At 40.9% G+C, this 19,946-nt stretch overlaps 1 protein-coding gene across 5 annotated transcripts in view; it reads left to right on the top strand.

Annotated features, from left to right (window-relative positions):
* Positions 1-19,946, top strand: part of LOC100791060 (exportin-7-A) — a 96,140-nt gene that overhangs the window by 37,718 nt on the left and 38,476 nt on the right. For all 5 annotated transcript variants that reach the window (XM_041006102.1, XM_014763096.3, XM_014763095.3 and 2 more), the window contains 2 exons: positions 13,201-13,324; positions 19,411-19,478. In XM_041006102.1, the coding sequence (XP_040862036.1) occupies positions 13,201-13,324; positions 19,411-19,478 (192 nt within the window). The remainder of the gene's footprint in view (positions 1-13,200; positions 13,325-19,410; positions 19,479-19,946) is intronic.

The following is a 19,946-nucleotide window of genomic DNA, read 5'->3' as shown; positions in this document are numbered from 1 at the left end:
ACAAAAATGAAGGTGCAGAAGGCAATGTAAAATGTGAACAAAAAGGCCCAAAACATGTGGAGAAGGTATACTCCAGAAGCAGAGGGTGTAGAAAGCAAATGGAGCATGGGCACACTCTTGGGCTTCTAAAAAAATCAAACATAAAGGCCCACAAAGTGGTCAGCAATGTAACTGACAGACACGATGAGTACTCACCAGAAATGAGAGGTAGTGGGCTGAATCTGGGAGGTAATGTGTGATCAAAGTGGAAATGATGAGGAGGATGCAACTCATCTTTTTTTTTTTTTTTTTTTTTTTTTTGCTCTGCAAAAATATATAATATATATTGATTTAGTACCAGAGGTACTTAATTACAAATATTGGGATGCCCAACACAGAATTGGTTCCAAAACTGACTAAAATGGAGTCAGGAGAGGAACCGCAGTTGGCTACCCCAACTAGAACAAACTAGATTAGATACAAACTGTTACATGAACCCTGCAGAAATGTTACTAGACCATTGGTTAAAATGCATAGGAAAATCCTTCTCTAGATTCCTCATCCATGTCCAAAGCAAAAAAACTGCGTCATCCATGACTTTGTTGCTGTCAAAGTCCTCATTGGAGAATATTATCTTATTTCTCTGCTTCCAAATGGTCCATGTGACAGCTATCCACCACCACTTCCATCTTCTGGCCTGCGAACCACTGGTCGTAGTTAGAGCATGTTGTAGGAAATGCATCTTTGGGTCTTTCGGGAAAACATGAGATTGACTCACCCATGACAGTGATTCCCACCATAAGGGGGTAACTTTTCTGCAGTGAAAAAACAAATGGCCTGCATCTTCCACCTCATTCCTACATAGAGGGCAGCTAGTATCCGAGATTGCTACTTGTCTTCTGTGTAAGTTAATTTTGGTAGGTAACCTGTCCCTAATTAGCCTCCAACCAAATATTGCATACTTGAGTGGTACCTTCAGTTTCCACAATTCAAGATATGCAGTATCGTGTATCCCTTCGGCTGACGCTTCTCTCAACAACTTGTATGCTGATTGCGCGGTGTAATGGCCACTTGGATCTCCCCTCCACAACCACCCATCTCTTCTGTGCATCTGAATAGGCTGTCTTTCAATATCATTTAGAAAATTGGCAGCCATGAGTACCTCGTTATCGAACAGCGGCCTTCTCCAAGCAAGCTTCCACTCCCATCCCGCTTCCTTGTAGTCTCCCATGTGCTGGATTAACTGATTTTGTTGGCATGAAATTAGTGACAGTCGTGGGTATTTTGCTCCCAATGCTGCCTCTCCTTCAATCCATTCATCCTCCCAGAATTTTATCCTATCCCCACATCCAATTCTCCACTTTATACCCCTTTTTAATTCCTCCCCTTGCTGTGATGTGTGAAAAACTGATTTTAGATCCCTCCACCACAAAGACTGTTTTTTATCATTAGTTGCTACATCCAATCCCCTCCATCCTCCATATTTAGACTCCAGTATTCTTACCCACAGCTGGCCTTCATTGTGAAACATGTTCCATCTCCATTTGCCTAGGAGTGCAAGGTTGAACATGTTTATATCCTTAATACCCAGACCACCTTTTTCTTTTGGAAGGCAAACGGTCTCCCATTTGACCCAAGCAATTTTATTGTTGTCCGATCCTCCTCCCCACAAGAATCTTCTTTGCACACGTACTAATTTATCCATCACCTTCTTTGGAATCCTGAAAAAAGACAAATAATAGATAGGAATAGAGGTTAAAACTGATTGGATTAGGGTCACTCTCCCCCCGAATGAAAGATGTCTTTGCTTCCACTTAGCTAAAGCTCTCTCACACTTGTTGATAATAGGTTCCCACATGTGGTCTCTCCTCGGGTTGGCACCAATAGGAATTCCTAAATAGACAAAAGGGAAGGATAGCTGACTACAATTCAAACATCTAGCTGCCTCGGAAGTCCACCTCTCCGACATGCCAATTGCGCCAAAACAGCTCTTAGCAAAATTAATTTTTAAGCCTGATGCCAGCTCAAAAATCCTCAAAATGGCTTTGATTGCTCTTATGTTCTCCATGGATGCCTCTCCAAATAATATAGTATCATCCGCATATTGGAGAATACTAATATCCACATTATTTGAGCCAACAGTGAAACCCCTGTACAAGGATTTGTTGACAGCCTCTCTCACCAAACCATTCAAAGCTTCCGCCACAATGTTAAAGAAAAGGTGCTAATGGGTCACCTTGCCTGAGGCCTCGCTGTGGTGAGAACTCAAGCGAAGGACTACCATTGATCAACACGGAGATGGATGCAGATTTCAGGCAACCCTCTATCCACTGAATCCATTTGGAGGAAAAACCCAATCTGTTGAGCATATATATCAGGAAGTCCCAGGAGACCGAATCGTAGGCCTTCTCATAATCGACCTTAAAGACAATACATGGCTTCTGACCTCTTCTAGCCTCTTCCACCACTTCATTTGCTATAAGTGCAGATTGAAGCAGATGTCTACCTTCTATGAAAGCTGCTTGTCTCTCGTCTATAACGACTGACATGATTTTCTTCATCCTATTAGCCAATAATTTAACCACGATCTTGTACATGCATCCAATGAGTGAAATTGGTCTATACTCCTCCAAATGTTGTGGATTTTTCACCTTTGGGATAAGGACTATGAACGAAGCATTGCTGCCCCTCGGGAAAATACCGTTAACATAGAACTCATCCAAAAATCTCAAAATATCCGGTTTTAAAATGGACCAGAATCTTTTGATAAATTTAAAGTTAATACCATCCGGTCCCGGGCTTTTCTCACTCCCACAGCCCCAGACTGCCTCCTTTATTTCATCCTCCTCAAATCTGCCCGTTAGCATGGTATTGTGATGCTGATTGATAGACCGAAAAGGAATGCCATCAAGACGGGGTCTTTGCTGGTTCTCTTCTCGGAATCTGTTATAGAAGTATGATCTAGCAGCCTCCTTCACCTTCTTTGGTTCCTCAATCCATGCTCCATCAATCCAAACACCACTCACTGTGTTATTTTTGCGACTTGCATTGATCAATAGGTGAAAGTATCGAGAATTGCAATCGCCTTCTTTTAACCATCTCACTCTAGCTTTCTGCCTTAGAAGGGATTCGTGATGTTGAGCAGCTAACCACACCTCTTCTTGGAGCTGGTTCCTTTTGAGAACCTCTTGAGGAGAGAGCTGTTTGTTGATTGTGCTTTCTTCAAATTGGTTTAACTCTCCCTCCACCTTCTTGAATTTCTTGAAAGTGTCACCGAATTGCTCTTTGTTCCATTCCTTCAACCGCTGTTTGAGTCTTTTAAGCTTTTCTTTAAGCATTAAACCTCCCCAACCCCCTTGGTTATGTGACTGCCAGCATTCCTGCACTACAGATGCAAATGACTTGTCCGAGAGCCAACAATCGAGGATGCGGAACGGTTTAGGACCCCAATCAACAATCTTTGACCTTAGTACAACCGGGCAATGGTCTGAAAAATTTCTATCTAGTGGCTGTTGCAAGCTTCCTGGCCATTTTGCGAACCATTCTGGGGATATTAGGGATCTATCCAGCTTACTTTTTGCAGTTCCATTGGGCCTGAACCAGGTAAATTTTTTACCTATCCATGGAGCTTCTTCCACTTCTAATTCACCTATCCACTCATTGAATTCTTGTATACTTCCTTCAGCCAATCCTCTCTGGCTGACTCCGACTCTCTCCGAAGGATGTCTAATGTTATTGAAATCCCCCAAAATGCACCATAGCCCGCCTTGGATTGATGATTTCAGCTGTTTAATGGTATTCCACAAGATTCTTTTGTTTTGCACATCACATGGAGAGTATACAGCTACAATATGCACCTGCACTGCTTCCTTTAACCACTGCCCTATCAGCCAAATGAATCCTTCACCAATGACTTTCCTCTCAAGCTTGAACGATTTTTCGCTCCACATACATAAGATACCCCCCGCTAAGTTATTTGCCGGCTGCATCGCCCATGATACATCAGGATCTCCCCACATTGTCTGACACCACGAATTTTCTATTGTATTCCTCTTGATTTCCTGTAAACATATCATATCTGCATTTTCTTTTTTAATTAGTCGCCTTATTGCTGCCCACTTGACCCCCCTCCCTAGTCCTCTGACGTTGTATGTGATAATATTCATGATATATAGCTTTGATTCCCCCCTTTCTCTGCTACCATGCTGTCTCTAACCTCCATGTTCATGAATTTCTCCACCATTTCCTCCTGATTATTCATTCCAGATACCCCCAGCTGTTTTGCTAGCTCCCATAGTTCTTTTGCTTCCTGTTGCTTGTTTTCTGCTGACCCTGTCTCCTCCACTGTATGTTGTTCCAGTGAATCTCCTCTGTGGTCATTGTTAAGCTGACCTTGGTCTCCTTCCTCCTCTTGATCCAATTGCCTCTGTTCCCGTGGGCTTGAGATCTGCTGTTGCTGTTGGGTGTTTGGCTGTTGCAGTTGTGGGCCTGAATTTTGGGCTTTGGAATGTTGGCAGCATTCTGTATGGAGCTTTCTGCCCCTTCTCGTACGTGAGAACACCTTCCAAGGAGTAGGTGGACGAGGAAGGGTAATATGTGGGCTTAAAGTGGTGTGTTTAGGTGTTGTGGGAGGGGTGTGGCTAGTAAAGCCCACTGTGTTTGAAATTTGGCTTTCCACAATATCCTCACGTGATGTTTCCTTCAAGATTAAGTCTTTGCATGCTGTCTGTCCAGACTCTGTACCCATGGCATTTTCTCTCTCCTTTTCCTTTTCCGTGCTTAACCTTCTTTCTGGTTCCCCTCTCTCCTTGCTACCGACTTGTCTCCATTCCGCAAAAGGAATGTCACAAGCTGTTTCATTCGAGAATCCCGCTGCCCGTTCTGCATGCATCACCGCGTCACCTTCCTCTGCGCTACCTTTCAGATTCGACTCCTTTAATTGCCAGATTTTTCTATTATCCAACGGTCCTTGCGCATAGGAGTGACTATCGGGTAACGCCGGTGACCGGACTGCAGCGTCTCCTGCTGCGTCTCCACCTGCTGAGTAGTTGCCGTGCAATCTCAGCTCCCCCACTGGGTTCCGTTCTCCGTTCTCGATCGCCGGCATTCCTGAGCCCTTGGTGGTTGGTGACGCCGACGACCTTGAGGTCTTCGATGTCGGTGATGCCATAAAGCTGCCGTCAGAATCTATTTCTTCCGACGACGTGGCCTCGCTGCAGCTTTTGCCCAAGCACCTCGCGTCATCGATACCCCTTTCCTCCAATATACGGACCTCAAACATCTCTGTTCCCAGGTAGGCATGTACAGTATGCTGAATGGCGGGTTTCCATGGTGTCTTGATGAGTACCCGCGCTCTGTCCATCCGCCGTCGATTCTCAACATCCTCATCAAACTCCACCAACTCCCCCATCACCCCCACTATCTTCTTAATAGATGATTGGTCCCATGCAATGATCGGGATTCCCCAACATTGTACCCACGTCAACCTGTGTCCCGAGCGTAGGGCCGGCGTCCACTTCTGCAACGAGTAGAACATGGGAGTGTTGTCCTCCCCGTGAACCAACTCGTCAGCTCTGTCAGCATTCAAGCCAAGTACCAGAACCATATCATCCCCTAAATATTTTACTGTGACATCCATTCCGTAGTCCCACCTAAGTTCATCTTCGACATTGTGAAATCTCCCTGGGTTCGTCATCCTCCCCACCCACCCCTCTTTCAGCCATTTTTCCATTTCTGTAGATGGCTCGAGATGTACTGACGAGAAACCATCTTCATGGGTGTGAGTTCCATTCCTCCTGCCTGCTACTGCCTCCGCATAGGACAAGTGGTATGTTCTTCTATTCCTCTGTGTATGATGGGCTACCTCATGCTTGTTCCAAATGGGGGGATTGTGTGGTTGAGGCTGTAACACCTCCGTAGTCTTCTTTTCTCCCCTCTGTCTCCCGTATCGTGGAAGATTAACATATAGTTTCAGTCCTCCTATAACCATATTGTCCAATTGACTCTCCAGTTTTCGTTCGTCCTCAACTCCCTTGAATCTAACAAAACCGTACCTTCTCCCGTTCTTGTTACGTTGTTTTGAGATAAATATCTCCCGGACGTCTCCCCATTTTTTGAAATGTTGCCATAACTCCTTCTCAGTGCATTCGTCGGAGAATCGCGTGAAGTAGAATGACGTTATCTCGGTCCGATCTCGCCAGTTTGTTTGATTGCAGTGTCGCTGATTCCTATCCCTGAGTCTGTTTTGCGTATATTGGTGCCTCTCTCTCAGCCTCACTCTGTCTCTCTCGAAAGCCTTACCTCTCTCTCTCACTCTCTCCCACCCTCTGTTTCTCTCTCCTCTCATTCTCTCTCTACTACACCACCTCTTCATTTTGTTTAACTTGGGTGAGGATGCAACTCATCTATTCTTCAACTGCAGTAAAACCCTCCCTATATGGTGGGAATCTTTGTCTTGGGTAAACATCTCAGGTGCTTTCCCGCAAAACCCGAGACACCATTTCCTCCAATATGCTCATGGGGGATACGTTGGACTAAGGGCTCACAGATGAAAGTGTTGGTGGATAGCATTAACCTGGACTATTTGGTAGCACAGAAATCAGATAGTTTTATCAAATGATAGCTTCAATAGTAACAAACTGATGGATGAGGCAATCTTCTTGTGTTGGTCATGGTTTAGGAATATGGAAAAAGGTTTTGTAATGCATTTTAATCAGTGGTCGAGTAATCTAAGAGAGAGATTTTGTAATTAGGGGAGGGAAGCAGACATAGGACCTGAGTAGCCTATAGCTTACAATGTGAGCAGCTTATGGTTAGCTAATTTGACGGATCAAGTTCGTATTAGGAAACCATATGTCTGCTGAACTCCAAAAATTTGTAATCTTAGTACCCCTGCTACTTACTTATATATACTAATTTATCTTTGCTGAAAAAAAAAGTGGAACATCCAACACAAGATCCATTACAAAATAACAGTCAGGAAATGTGTGATCAAACAAGGGGAGCAACATCACAATGGAACATGGTGCAGAATCTGGGAGTTACAAGTGGGTAAGGAGATACATCAGTACTCACAAAGTTACTGTGTATGGAGGAAAGGGATAAGGAGGAGACCAACAAGATGGGAAATAGGGGAGCTGGATAATGAAGATCATCACATATAATACAAGGGGGTTAGGAAGGGGTGTAAAATGGGCATCAATTAGAAGATTGGTACAAATGGAAAGAGTTGACATGTTATGTATACAAGAAACTAAGAAGGAGCAGTTAGATAAATTTGTCTGTCATGCCCTGTGGGAAGATATAGAAGTCAAGTGGGAAGTGCAACCAGCCATCAATAGAGCAGGAGGACTACTATGTTTGTTGAATGAGAACTCTTTCAGATTGGACAGGAAGTAAGTGGTCAAGGCTTTATTTATCTAGAGGGTATATAGGTCCCTGATGGGCAAAAGGTGTCTATTGTCAACACATATGCGCCATGTGACATGACGCAGAAGAGAAACCTGTCGGAGCAAATCAGACAACTGTGAGATTTAAGCCTAGGATTGCTGTGGTGCATACTTGGGGATTTCAACAATATCAGGAGACCAAAGGAGAGAGTAGGGCTGTCTCAAAGGGGGGAAATTGATAGTCATATGGATGATTTCAATGAATGGATAGAGGACCTTCAAGTTGAAGACGTGCCTTGTGTGGGGGAGGAAATTCACCTGGTACAAACTTAATGGGACAACAAAGAGCAGGTTGGACAGATTTCTTGTCCGTGCTGAATGGCTTTGGAAATGGCAGGGTACAACACAACTTATTTTGGAAAGAAACTTCTCGGATTATTGCCCAGTCGCGCTGAAATATGAAGTTGTTGATTGGAGACTCCAACCTTTCAAGATTTTAAATTGTTGGTTTCATGATAAATCATTTCGAAGGGTCGTCCAAGAATCCTGGCTGAATATTACTGTAAGGGGATGGGGGCGGTTTTGTGATCAAAGAAAAGATAAAAGGAGTCAAGGCTAGGCACAAAATCTGGAATAAAGAGCACTTTGGAGATACCCATCAGAAGCTAGCAACCATTGAGAAGGAGCTAAACAGGCTAGAATCTGAAGTTGATGATAGATAGTTATATGACCAAGAGTTGCTGGTTAGAAAAAAGCTTCAAGAGGAGCTGTGGGCAGCTGCACAATCGCATGAGTCCCTATTGAGGCAGAAAGCAAGAGCAAGATGGATCAAAGAAGGAGACTGCAATTCCAAGTTTTTCCATAGAGTTGTAAACTCAAATCGCAGATCCAACTCTTTGAGAGGAGTGTTTGTAAATGGTGTTTGGATTGATGAACCTAGAAGGGTGAAGGAGGAGACACGCTTGGTCTTCAAGAACAGATTTCGGGAGGAAGAGTGGGTGAGACCCAAACTAGATGGGGTCAGCTTTAAAGCTATTGGACAGCAACAAAATGACAGATTATTGAAGCCTTTCACCGAAAAAGAAATTAAGGATGTTGTGTGGGAGTGACAAGACCCCTGGCCCAGACGGTCTTAACTTCAAATTCATTAAGGAATTTTGGGAAATTATAAAGGTTGATGTGCTTCGCTTCATGGATGAATTTTTTGTTCATGGAACTCTCCCGAAGGGCTGCAATGCATCCTTCATTGCGCTCATTCCCAAGGTAACTGAACCACAAAATTTAAATGAATATAGGCCTATTTCTCTAGTAGGTAGCATATACAAAATTGTGTCAAAGGTGTTAGCATGGAGGTTGAAGGAGGTGCTGCCACATTAATAGATGAGAGACAGACAACATTCATAGAAGGCCAACATTTGTTACCCAGCACCCTCATTGCAAATGAAGTAATCCATGAAGCAAAGTCAAGGAACAGGCCGTCCTTGGTCTTCAAAGCAGATTTTGAAAAGGCTTACGATTCAGTCTCTTGGGATTTTCTGCCATATATGTGGAGGAGGATGGTTTTTTGTGAAAAATGGATATCATGGATTGAGGGCTGCCTAAAATCAGCTTCTATCTCCATATTGATTAATGACAGCCCTTCGTCCGAGTTCATCCCACAAAGAGGCCTAAGACAAGGGGACCCAGTAGCTCCACTATTATTCAACGTTGTTGCGGAGGGACTAAATGGACTGATGAGAGAAGCGATGAAGAAAAATCTGTTTCAAGGCTTCTTAGTGGTTAGAGATGAGGTGGAGGTTAGCATATTACATTATGCAAATGATACACTCTTTTTTGGGAAAACATCCATGGAAAATGTTAAAGCGATTAAGGTGATTTTGAGAAGTGTTGAACTTGTCTCGGGCCTTAAAATTAATTTCTCAAAGAGTAATTTTGAGACAATTGGGATGTTAGAGAATTGGAAGGTGGATGCTGCTAGGTATTTAAATTGCAGGTTATTGACCATACCATTTCTGTATCTGGGCCTCTCGATTGGGACAAATCCAAGGCGTTTCGACACCTGGGATCCTATAGTCAAGAAATGTGAGAGAAAATTGGCAAAATGGAAGCAAAAGCTACTATCTTTTGGGGGAAGCGTAACACTCATAAAGTCTTTCCTAAATTCTATTCCTATATATTTCTTATCTTTTTTCAAGGCTCCAAATAAAGTTTTGGACAAATTGGTGTGGATACAGAGACGATTTTTGTGGGGCGGAGGTGTGGAGGAGAAGAAGATAGCATGGGTAAAGTGGGAGTCGGTGTGCCTACCAAAGGACTTAAGGAAGTTTAATATGCACTCCTTGGAAAGTGGAAATGGAGCTTTTTCCATAACAAAGGAGAATTGTGGGCTAGAATATTGGACTCAAAATATGGCGATTGGAGAAGTTTGGAGGGAGTAAAAAGGGGCAATAGAGTATCAACATGGTGGAAGGATATAAATATTATAGATCCTTTAGGTGCAGATGGAAGCGGTTTCGATAAAGGGATAAAATGGAAAGTGGGGTGTGGATAAAAGGCCAAATTTTGGGAGGATGGATGGAAGGAGGATGGAGTACCACTTAAGTTGAAATATCCTACACTTTTCTCCATTTCCAAATAGCAACAACATGTCATAAAGATGATGGGCAACTTCACAGCTACAGGTTGGGAATGGGACTTTAAATGAAGAAGGCAACTTTTTGATGGTGAGATGGAGATGGCTGTAAAGTTCTTAGAAGATCTAGAAGGTATCAGCATCCATCCGGATCGAGAAGACAAGTGGATTTGGAAGGAAGATGCATCGGGTGTATATACAGCAGGGAGCGGGTACAAGAAGCTTATGTCAGCCCAAACTGATGAAAATCAGGATGATGTTTTTACTTAGTTGTGGGGAAGGTCAAGGCCCCTAGCAAAGTTGTGTTCTTTGCGTGGAGACTAATCAGGGACAGATTACCAACAAAAATGAACTTGCGCAGGAGAAATATGGAAATAAATGATCCCACATGTCCATTCTGCAAATATAAAGATGAGGATGCAACACATCTCTTCTTTAGTTGCAGCAAAATAATGCTAAGTAAACTGACATGTCGTTTCACTTCTTTAGTTGCAACAGATCTCTTCTTTGCTGGACTTGGCAAAAAAATCAGAATAAAGACTTTGACATGTCGTTTCATTACTGGTCCAGCAATATGAAGGAGGCATTTATGTGACTAGGGTGGGACTTTATATGTATTTTGGGTAGCTGTGGGCCAAGTAAACTGACAGAATTATGGTTTCCTAATTCACTTTAGATACTCTGTATTAGGAAACCATAGTCCTGCTAAAATTGGCTCAATGTGTAATTTCAACAGTACAACTTGTACTGATTTATAATACAATATTATTTTCGCTGAGTAAAAAAAAAACTCATTCGTGCTGTATTCAGAGACACGGTTTCAGTCTCAATGTGCCTCTGTTCTTTCTCTTTAACACTTTTGTTTTATGTATTGAAAGAATATTATGAGAACTTAGGACCTTTCTTTGTTGCATATATTAAACATATGATGTTTACCGGATAAAATGTCATTTGTTTGAATTCATGATGCAATATTAGAGTGAAAGAATTGTGGACTTCTAGATATTCTAAATCAGGTTGTCATTGGATGTCTATAAATGGTTTACACTTTTATATCTTTAACTCCCGCTATGCAACAGTCCTTTGGGATTGAAGTAGGTATGGACAATGCAAAAGAGTCACCTTTACATTCTGCCTATATTTAAGTATGAAAAATGGGGCTGGAATTTATGGCATAGTCTCTAGTTTGTTTGTCTAACACAGGTTTTAGTGGAGCAAGTGAGGTTGGCTTTTTACTTTATTTTGCTGTCTTTCTGCCACTTCTTCATTTTGTTTGTGACAATGTTAAATATGTGCATTAGATAATGTATTTGGTAGAAGAAAATAAAATGAAATAAAATTATATTTTTCCTAATCTTGTTAGTCAATATCTCCCTAACTTCTAATATATGCTGCATGAGACTTTAGTTTCTGCTTGATTTGATTTCACTCGTCTATATTATATTTTCTTTGACTGCGATAAACTTGTCTTTCACAAGAAGTTTCTACTTTGTGGTAAAGTGTATTTTTTTCTCTTTTTGCCTTTTGCTTTATTCTCTCCACCCAAGTAATGTAATATATCAGCCCTTTGCTTCATGACAGATGTTTGTGCTTAACTTTCTTGTAGAAAGAGTTGATTTTATCTTCCCGAAATTCTAAAATGACAACTTTTTTTTTTTGATCAGCAAAGATAATATTTTATAGATAAGAAAAGGAGTACCAGAGGTACTGTAATACAGCAGTATGAGTACCATAGCAATGGTTCCAAAGTCAGACTAAACAGGTCTGAGAGGGAACCATTATATGGGTACAGTAATATACATCTATTAGTCAAAAAGCTATCCTCCACTAATGCTAAAGCCCTGTCTAATGCTACTTGACCATTGGTTAAAATGGGTAGTAAAATCTTTCTCAAAGTGCCTGAGCCACGTCCTTAAAGTGAATATTGCGTCTTCAAACAGTTTGTTGGCGTTAAAGGTTGCATTAGAAAACACTATGCTGTTCCTAAGCTTCCAAGTGGACCAAGTTAGAGCCAACCACCAGCATTGCCACCTCTGCATCCTAACACCATCAGCCTGAACATCTATGCGTTGGAGGAAGTGCTGTTTTGGGGTGAAGGGGACAGCACGTTTTAAATTCAGCCATGAGATGGTTTCCCACCAAATAGGCTGGATTCTATCACAGTGAAGAAATAAGTGGGCTGAATCCTCCTCGCTGTTTCTACAAAAAGGGCATAAAGTGTCTGCGAGCTGCACTTGTCGACGCTGTAAATTCTTTTTTGTGGGTAGCCTATCTATAATTAACCTCCATGCAAAAACTGTTATTTTACTTGGAACCTTTGCACTCCACAGTTTATCAAAGCAGTCCTCCCGGCTTTCACCTACAAATTCCTCCATTAGCATTTTGTAGGCATTGTGTGCTGAATATTGGCCTGTTTGGTCTCCCGTCCACTCCCATGTGTCAGATCCTTGTTGCTGAATAGTCCTATGTTGAAGCTCATTTAGAAAACTAACAGCCCAATCAACTTCGTTATCAAACAACGCCCTTCTCCATGTGAAGTTCCACTCCCAACCACTATCATTGTGGCTGCCCACCTGCTGTATAAGGTGATGCTGCTGTAAGGAAACCAGATATAGTCTTGGAAATTTTTCCGCCAATGACTCCTCCCCGCCTATCCACCTATCCTCCCAAAATTTGATTTTATCTCCTAAAATGACAACTTGAATGCAGAGTGGTTTACATATTGTATTGGAGTTTGTTCCCATGGTGATTTCCTGTATTTTGCTTCTAATTGTTATACCTAAAATTTTTAACTGCTTTCGATACTATGCCATGATTTGTTATCCTCTTAACATATATGGGTATATGTTTGAGGACTTGTTTATTGTTAACATCTTGTTGACTTTTCCTATTATATGTATTTTATTATTCAAGCTTACTGTCTTGTGAGCTATTTGAATGTTGTCGTTTTATTTTATATCTTATCCAAATAGTTTTTAAGCTTAAACATAAATGCATGTGAGCTTCTGTAAGGTTTATTTGCACTGGATCCTTTGTTTCTAAAGTTTTATTATGATGGCAAAATTCTGAATTAAAATATGGTAATCAATTTATCTCTCAGTAGGCAAAGAAAATATCTGATCCATTTCGTCATCTATTTTGGTCTCACCTCACCTCTATATATTATGTTGTTTTCTCATTATTTATTTGTATTAATTGTAGGCATTGGAGTGCTTGTTGCGTCTTGCTTCTACTAGACGATCATTGTTTTCCAATGATACTGCTCGAATGAAGTTTCTGTCACACTTGATGCTGGGCACCAAAGAAATTTTGCAAACTGGAATAGGTAAAGGAGATTAATAGTTATTTGGCTCTGGCTTAGTGTGTGCATTAGTTAACGGTATTATTTAATGACCTTGGAACAATGGCTGCCTAGTTTGTCTTTACAAATTGGTGTTAGTCTTTGCCAATAAGGTATTGAAAGAAATGTGATCTTTTCCTCAAACTCTTTTAGTTGACACTATAGAGGTAGTTCTTTTCTACTAGATATTTCTTTTCATCTTTCAGTTCTGGTAGTTCCTGGTTTGAAGATTAATCAAAAGCGGTGGGGGTGGGTATAAATATGGCTGGTTGTCGCTGCTCAATCCCTTTACATATCTGTTAGGAGAACCCAATTAAAAATGCAACATGCTATATACCAAGCATAATCAGGCATTAATGTTGTCCCAAATCTAGTGTTGTATCATAGAAACCTTAAAAATATCAGATACACATGAAATAAATCTAGCAAAATAGCACAGGTTTCATATTTTACATAAAAGTTTTCTGCTCAACTTCTGTTACTGCGAAAGCTAATCAAGAAAATTTGTCTGGTAGCCTAGTATTAGTATAAACCTAACTTAAACTGAAGATGCTGAATAAGGAATTCCACAATGTGGGAATATGGATGAAGAAAGAAGGAATCAAAAGGAATCGATTTGGTGGAAGGATTTATGTGTTGCGTGTGGGGTAATAGAGGAAGGCAAGTGGTTTAACAGTGCTGTGAGGTGGAAATTGGAGAGCGGTGAAAAGATAAAGTTTTGGGAAGATGGGCGGGCCGGAGGAGGTGAGTGGATGTTGTGGAAATACTTGAGACTCTACAGCATTTCGGAACAGCAACATCATGAGGTTCATCAAATGGGGTCGGCTGCAGAAGGGGTTTGGGAATAGAGTTTCAGATGGAGAAGGAGCCTGTTGGAAAGTGAACCAGAAATGGCATCAAACTTAATGCAAGAAGTAGAAGCAATACAGATACAACCTCAATATTCTAATAAGTGGGTGTGGATGGTGGAACCAAGGGGGGAATATACAACCAAAAGTGCATATGGTTTGCTAAGTCAGGAGGGTCAGGTGGAGGACAACAATGATAAGGTGGTTTTTGTAGATTTATGGAAGATGAAAGTGCCCAACAAGGTTCAGCATTTTCTATGGAGACTGGTTTGGGACAGGTTGCCAACCAGGAAGAATCTAAGGAGAAGGAATGTAGATTTGGAGAATGCTAAATGTCCTCCGTGCTTAACTCACACGAGGATGCGTTACACTTTTTCTTCCACTGCCCAAAGGTGTTGCCTATGTGGTGGGAATGTCTATCTTGGGTACAAATCGAATCTGTTTTTCCAGCAGATCCAACACATCCATACTATCAGAGTTAGAGAACAGAGAGAGAGAGTGAACATTGAGAACAGAAAAAGAAGAAACTGATATTATTGATTCTGAAAGATTAGTTACAAAGTTAGTTGAAGAGGCTAAAAGATGCCAAAAACTGTGTATGGTTTTTAAGGTGGACTATGAGAAGGTGTATGATTCCGTGTCTGGAGAATTCTTGATTTATATGATGAGGAGATAGGGATTCGGTCCGAAGTGGATTCAATGGATACAGGGATGCCTAAAATCAGCTTCCATCTCGGTCTTGGTAAATGGGAGCCCTTCCAAGGAGTTCTACCCACAGAAGGACTCAGACGGGGAGATCCGTTATCACCCCTTTTATTTAATATTGCTGCAGAAGGTTTGAGTGGTCTAATGTCAAAAGCAATTGATGGAGGACTATACAGGGCATTTCTAGTGGGTTCAAAGAAGGTTGAGGTTAGCTTGCTTCAGTATGCAGATGATACTATATTTTTGAAAGAGGCGACTATGGAGAATGTAAGAGCAATCAAAGCAATACTACATGCTTTTGAGATGGCATCGGGGTTAAAGATAAATTTCGCCAAAAGTAGTTGCGGGGCCTTTGGGGTACCTCATCGATGGATTTATGGTGCATCTAGTTATCTCAATTGTAGAGTGATGTCTTTTCCTGTTACATACCTTGGCATCCCTATTGGCGCTAATCCTTGAAGATGTCAGACTTGGGAACCCATAATCACTAACTGCGAGAGAAAATTGGTGAGATGGAAACAAAGGCATTTGTCCTTTGGGGGGAGAGTGACTCATAAATTCCGTGCTAACATCTATTCTAATTTATTTTCTATCTTTTTTCAGGGTCCCTAGGCAGGTGGTAGGCAAGATAATCAGACTACAGAGGAACTTTTTATGGGGTGGTGCGTCTGATCAACACAAAATTCCTTGGATCAGGTGGGAAACAGTGTGTTTGCCAAAGGAACAAGAAGGGCTGGGAGTCAAGGATATCACCTCCTTCAACACATCATTACTAGGAAAGTGGAAATGGGAGCTGTTTCAGAATCAGGGGGAGACTTGGTCAAGAGTTCTTGAGTCAAAGTATGGAGGATGGAGGAGTCTTGATGGAGCTTTGAGGGCTAGTACCGAATCATTATGGTGGCGGGACCTAAAGATAGTAAATCAAAACTTGCACCAAGGTCAGCAGCTGAATAGGTCGATATTGTGGAAGGTCGGGTGTGGGGACAAGTTTAAGTTTTGGGAGGATAGGTGGATAGGCGGAGACAACAACTTGGCAGAGAAATATCCTAGATTGTACACCATATCGGCTCAACAACAACTTTTAATTCATCAATTAAGAGCTTTCAAAGAAGGTGGGTGGGAGTGGCATTTTCAATGGAGGAGGCCTCTATTTGATAGCGAGATAGACATGGCGGTAGCTTTCCTCCAGCAGGTTGAAGGGTTCAGAATCAGGCCGGATTTAAGTGATTAGTGGAAGTGGGCGGCAGAGCCTAGTGGATGCTATTCGGTTAGGAGTGCGTATAAGGTAATTCGTCTTGAAATAGCGGCAGAAAGGCAGGAGGGACAGTTCAAGGAATTATGGAAGCTTAGGGTTCCATCATAAGTGGCTATGTTCGCATGGAGGTGAATCAAAGACAAATTGCCTACTAAAGCCAACTTGAAAAGGAAGCAGGTTGAGTTACAAGAGTACTCGTGTCCATTTTGCAGATTGGTGGAAGAGACCGCAAGTCATTTATTCTTTCACTGCAGTAAAGTTAGTCCTCTATGGTGGGAGTCACAGTCTTGGGTAAATATGGTGGGGGTGTTCCCATATCATCCGGGTCAGCACTTTATACAGCATATCCATGGGGTTTTTGAAGGACTGCAGGAAAACAGATGGCAGTGGTGGTGGTTAGCGCTGACTTATTCTATTTGGAAGCATAGGAACAACATCATCTTCTCCAATGCTACTTACGACGCTCATAAATTAATGGAAGATGCAGTGTTTCTTATATGGACGTGGCTAAGATGCTTGGAAAAGGACTTCTCTATGCATTTCAATCACTGGTCCTCAAACCTCAAAGCTGGATTTCTTAGGACAGCAGCATAGGAATATAGTCTAGTTCCATTTTCAATTAAAGTAGTGTGGGATTTTCAGTTTGTGTTTTCAATGTCTGTACCCAAACTATGTATGATATGTCCCTAAAGCTGTATTATTTAGTACCTCTGGTACTCTTTTATAATACATTAATTTTGCTGAGCAAAAAAAAAAGTTACAAAGTTAGTTACAAGAGAGGTATTTATAAACCTCTAGACCTTGAGTCTAAGCACAAACAGAGTAATAGAATTATGTTAGTGAGAGTGATTCTGTTAGCCTAAGCTAACTAATCTTACAAAACTGTTTTTAACAGTTATTTTCGTACACTTATTCTAATACCCCCCCTCAATCTCAAGGGGAAGATTTTTCAGAGGAAAAACTCTTCTCATTGAGTTTGTCTCTCAAATCTTCAAATCTTGCTGAGGAAAGAGGCTTGGTCAAGACATCAGCCCACTGATCTAAGGCAGGAAGATGCACAACTGAAAGCTGCTTAGCCAAAACTTGTTCTCTCACAAAGAACACATCAATTTCCATATGTTTCGTGCGACTATGGAATACAGGATTATGAGCTATGGATACAACAGTTTGATTATCACAATAAAGTACAGGAGTATTGAAAGAAACATGTAACTCTGTTAGAAGAGTTCGAATCCAGATCAACTCAGTGGATGTTTGAGCCAGGCTGTGATATTCAGCTTCAGTGCTGGATCTTGCTGTGACTTTCTGCTTCTGAGACCACCAAGATATCAAGTTTGAGCCAAGAAAAATGGCAGATCCTGAGGTGGAACGCCTATCATCAACATCCGATGCCCAATCCACATCACAGAAAGCATAAAATGACAAAGGTTATGAAACAGGAGCAGGCTGAAGAAGTAAACCATGAGACAAGGTACCCTTGAGATATCTCAAGATCCTTTTAGCCACAGCCCAATGAGAGTCCAGGGGATTAGCCATATACTGACAAACTTTATTAACAGCAAGGCTACTTTCAGGTCTAGTGAGTGTAGCATACTGCAGAGCACCCACTACTGACTGACCTGTAGAGTGTTGCGTCATGAAATAAATCAGCACCATGTCTAGACAATTTGTTGTTGGTGGTAACCATAGGAGTGGAGATAGAGTGTGCCTCAGCCATTTGAGTCTTATGAAGCAAATCACGCACATACTTGCTTTGAGTCATTAATATAGACTTGTTAAGAAGATATTTGATCTCCAACCCCAAGAAATAGTCCAAGTGACCCAGCTGCTTGAGAGAGAAGGCTGTATTTAATTTGGAAGTCAGCTGCTGAATAAGAGAGACAGAGCTGCCCGTTATGATGATATCATCCACATAAACTAAAATGTAAACAGTATGCTTTTGATGTGTGTAGATGAACAAAGAAGGATCACACTTGCTTCCCACAAATCGAAGCTGAGTCAGTGTAGATTTTAACCTGTCAAACCACTGCCTTGGAGCTTGCTTTAACCCATAGAGGGCCCTATTCAGCTTACAGACCAATGATTTTCCTCCAACCTCAAAACCTGGAGGCTGAGTTATAAAAACAGATTCCTCAAGCAACCCATTAACAAAAGCATATCAGAGTTAGAGAATACAGAGAGAGAGAGTGAACATTGAGAACAGAAAAAGAAGAAACTGATATTATTGATTCTGAAAGATTAGTTACAAAGTTAGTTACAAGAGAGGTATTTATAAACCTCTAGACCTTGACTCTAAGCACAAACAAAGTAACAGAATTCTGTTAGTGAGAGTGATTCTGTTTGCCCAAGCTAACTAATCTTACAAAATTGTTTTTAACAGTTATTTTCATACACTTATTCTAATACATACTGTCATCTGCCTGGGCTAATTCAGAATAGGTGGTGTATCCTGTGGGCTTCTCTCACCTGGTGTATATGGTATCAAAGGAACAAATTGGTCTTTTCAGGCAAAACATTTGATGGACAGAAAGTCTTGGAACAAGCTCTATTTTTTTGCAGGCTGTGACTAAAACATTTCGAGAGAAACTTCAATATAACTTTCCATTATTGGGCCAGCAACATTAAGGCTGGTTTTTTGTATAGGGGGGAGGGTGATGCTAACCAGTTTTTTGTTGTTGTTGGGTTCTCAGCTGTATTATTTGTTACTGGACTCTGGTACACTGATATGTACTTCAGCTGGTCCATATTAGGACACCATAGTTTGATGTATTGACTAGTATGGCAGAGCTGTCCATATATCAGTACAACTTGTACTGTTTTACTATTTTATATATAATACATATTTTTGCCGATAAAAAAAGAAAAGGAATTCCCCAATGTAAAAGCAGCACATCAGATGAAAAAAATGTGGAATTGATTCTGAATGAGCATTGCACTATACATTACTTGGATATCAAAGGAAGGTGCCACATGTAGCCTACAAACTTGCTACGTACCATTAATATTAATTTATTAATTCATTGAAGCATCACTGTCCAAATAAATGACTAGGACATTTGCTAAATTTTGCACTCCTTGCCTGTCTATTGAATATTGATTTGGACTACTGCTAAATTTTACATTCATTATATATAAGCATTAGAGCTGAATGGTGTTGTGAGATCCATGAAGCTGATCTCACTTTGTGTGATAAGGATTTTGTTATTGTTGTGTATAAATTTTACTTAGATCTTTGTTGATGCTATAATTTCATTGTAAAACAGGTCTTGCTGATCATGATAACTATCATGCCTTTTGTCGTCTTCTCGGCCGCTTTAAAGTAAATTATCAGGTGAGCTCTATGCTTGTTGTGTATTTTGTATGATCCATATACATGTTCATTCAACGTGTATGATTTATTAAAGTATATTATTAGTTATATTTACAACAATTATTGTTGAGTGCGCATAGGTGTTTTCTATAATACTTCATTCCTAAATATAAGACTCTTTTTAATTTTGTTTGTCCTCTAAGATAAGTTGAGAGAGAGTTTTTGTATAACAGAATGATTGAATCTCATATTATTAATCATCACAAAAGTTAGTTACAAAGTTAGTTACAGAGTAGATATTTATAGAACTCTGAATTACAAGAGTGCGGCTGTTAATAGGTAAGAGGGAGGTGCTGTTAGCAGAAGCTAACAGCTCTGACTAAACTGTTTTAACAGTTATACATATGTATACTCTAATACCCCTCTTCAAACTCAAGGGGAAGAGTCTTCACATTGAGTTTTCCCCGGAGAAATTCAAAATGAGCTGAA

The sequence above is a fragment of the Glycine max genome, chromosome 10 (assembly GCF_000004515.6).
Source record: "Glycine max cultivar Williams 82 chromosome 10, Glycine_max_v4.0, whole genome shotgun sequence".
Lineage (NCBI taxonomy): Eukaryota > Viridiplantae > Streptophyta > Magnoliopsida > Fabales > Fabaceae > Glycine > Glycine max.
Note: the sequence above shows the minus strand (reverse complement) of the source record. Positions and strands in the feature narration are given on the sequence as shown.